Genomic DNA, 1,589 nt, shown 5'->3' with positions numbered 1-1,589 from the left:
AGGTTTTGTAATATTTTACCTCTCTCCTTTAACAGGCATGTCTCCTGCTAATGACCTGGTGCTGTCAAAAGTCGTCCATAAGGCTTTCGTGGAGGTCAACGAGGAGGGAACTGAGGCTGCTGCTGCCACCACCGCTGCTTTCATGACGCCGCGCTGTGCCATGCGTACACCCACCTTCATCGCAGACCACCCCTTCCTCTTCTTCATCCGACACAACGCTTCCAATAGCATCCTCTTTGCTGGCCGATACTGCTCCCCTGAGTGAGCGCCGTATCGTTTAGAGCAGTGTTTCTCAACTGGGCTGGAAGAGTGTAGGACCATTTTCCAGCAGGTTCTGTGCTTTTGTGCTCTATGTGAACCTCCTGCACCTGTGTTCTGTAGACCCAGTTATGCATGTCTTGTGTGTACATGTAGATCAATGTGTAAGAGAGTGTGTCCTCTACTGCAATGAGTCGCTGTTTAAACACATTTAAACTGCAATAGTGTCAAGTTATGTTCGGTATCACTGGAAGAATGTTGAGAATAATTGCTCTAGAGTTTCTTATTGCTAATCACACGCTGAGTTCCCGTCCGATATTTCCAACACCCGGATTATGAGTAAAAACATCGGTGTTGGATTTTCTAAACCTGTGGCTTCCATTTGTGTCACTTATCACATGAATGGTTCCGAATTTTTCCTGTGCCTTGAACATTCAGTTCTTGCACTGTGTAGCCTCATCTCATTGTTTACTTTATGTCTGTAATGCACGTATGGCCCTATTTGCTGCAGTCTTACACTCGACCCTGATTTATTTCACCCATATTGTCTAGTTCATGTTATACCTTACAGCCTTTAAAAGAATGTAAGTTTATATTGTGCCTTTGTCACCCAGCAGCTGTACCTTTTGGCTAGAATAGTCTCTGCACTTTATCTACAAAACAAGCAGTTTCACTGTTTTATATTTTTGCTTGACCAAAAAGAATGAAGTGATTCAATGACAATACCGGATGCATGTCTTTGATAGTTATGTCAAGTGCAGTTACATGTAACTGTACCGTTATGCACAGAATAAAAATAGATTACAAATAACGAGAGCTTAGTGAAGCTTTGAACTGGCTTTGAGTGCAGGTCCTTTTGATGTATCCCTATGTTTTTACGCATGGAATAAAAGTGTGTGGTTTGCAACGATTGTGTGTCACACTTTGTAATCCAATAAGCATAATGTGATCAGTAACTCTCATGAATGTGATCAGTAATGGCTCTATCCAATGAAGGCTAAGAATGATTGCAACGATTACTGATGAAAAAATAACAATTAATCAGTCTATGATGTCTGTCGACATTAAATTCAGGTTTATGTATACCAGTTCCCACAGGTCCACCATCAGGAGATTTCAAACCATCTTGATGTAGTGTCAGGAATCTATGGACCTGTCTTTTTCAAAAGATTAAAACCTCTTGTTTTTTGAACTTCTACACGAAGACTAAAATGAAGATAGAAATACATTAACACCACCTACTGTACAGGAATAAGAACTTTATTTGAAGGGAAAATATCCATCCATCCCTTATCTTTGCACCGCTTAATCCTCACTGGGGTCGTGGGGGG

The 1,589-nt window shown here is 41.3% G+C and overlaps 1 protein-coding gene across 1 annotated transcript in view; it reads left to right on the top strand.

Moving 5' to 3' along the window:
• The window catches only part of LOC103369046 (leukocyte elastase inhibitor-like), a 12,916-nt gene extending 11,748 nt beyond the window's left edge, over positions 1-1,168 (top strand). The window contains exons 5-6 of the mRNA XM_008297643.1: positions 3-308; positions 458-1,168. Coding sequence (XP_008295865.1) covers positions 3-265 — 263 coding nt within the window. The 3' untranslated portion in view covers positions 266-308; positions 458-1,168. The remainder of the gene's footprint in view (positions 1-2; positions 309-457) is intronic.
• Positions 1,169-1,589: the final 421 nt, after the last annotated feature.

This window comes from Stegastes partitus, unplaced genomic scaffold (genome assembly GCF_000690725.1).
Source record: "Stegastes partitus isolate 25-593 unplaced genomic scaffold, Stegastes_partitus-1.0.2 Scaffold1231, whole genome shotgun sequence".
NCBI classification, from domain to species: Eukaryota; Metazoa; Chordata; class Actinopteri; family Pomacentridae; genus Stegastes; species Stegastes partitus.
This window is presented reverse-complemented; position numbering and strand designations above follow the sequence as displayed.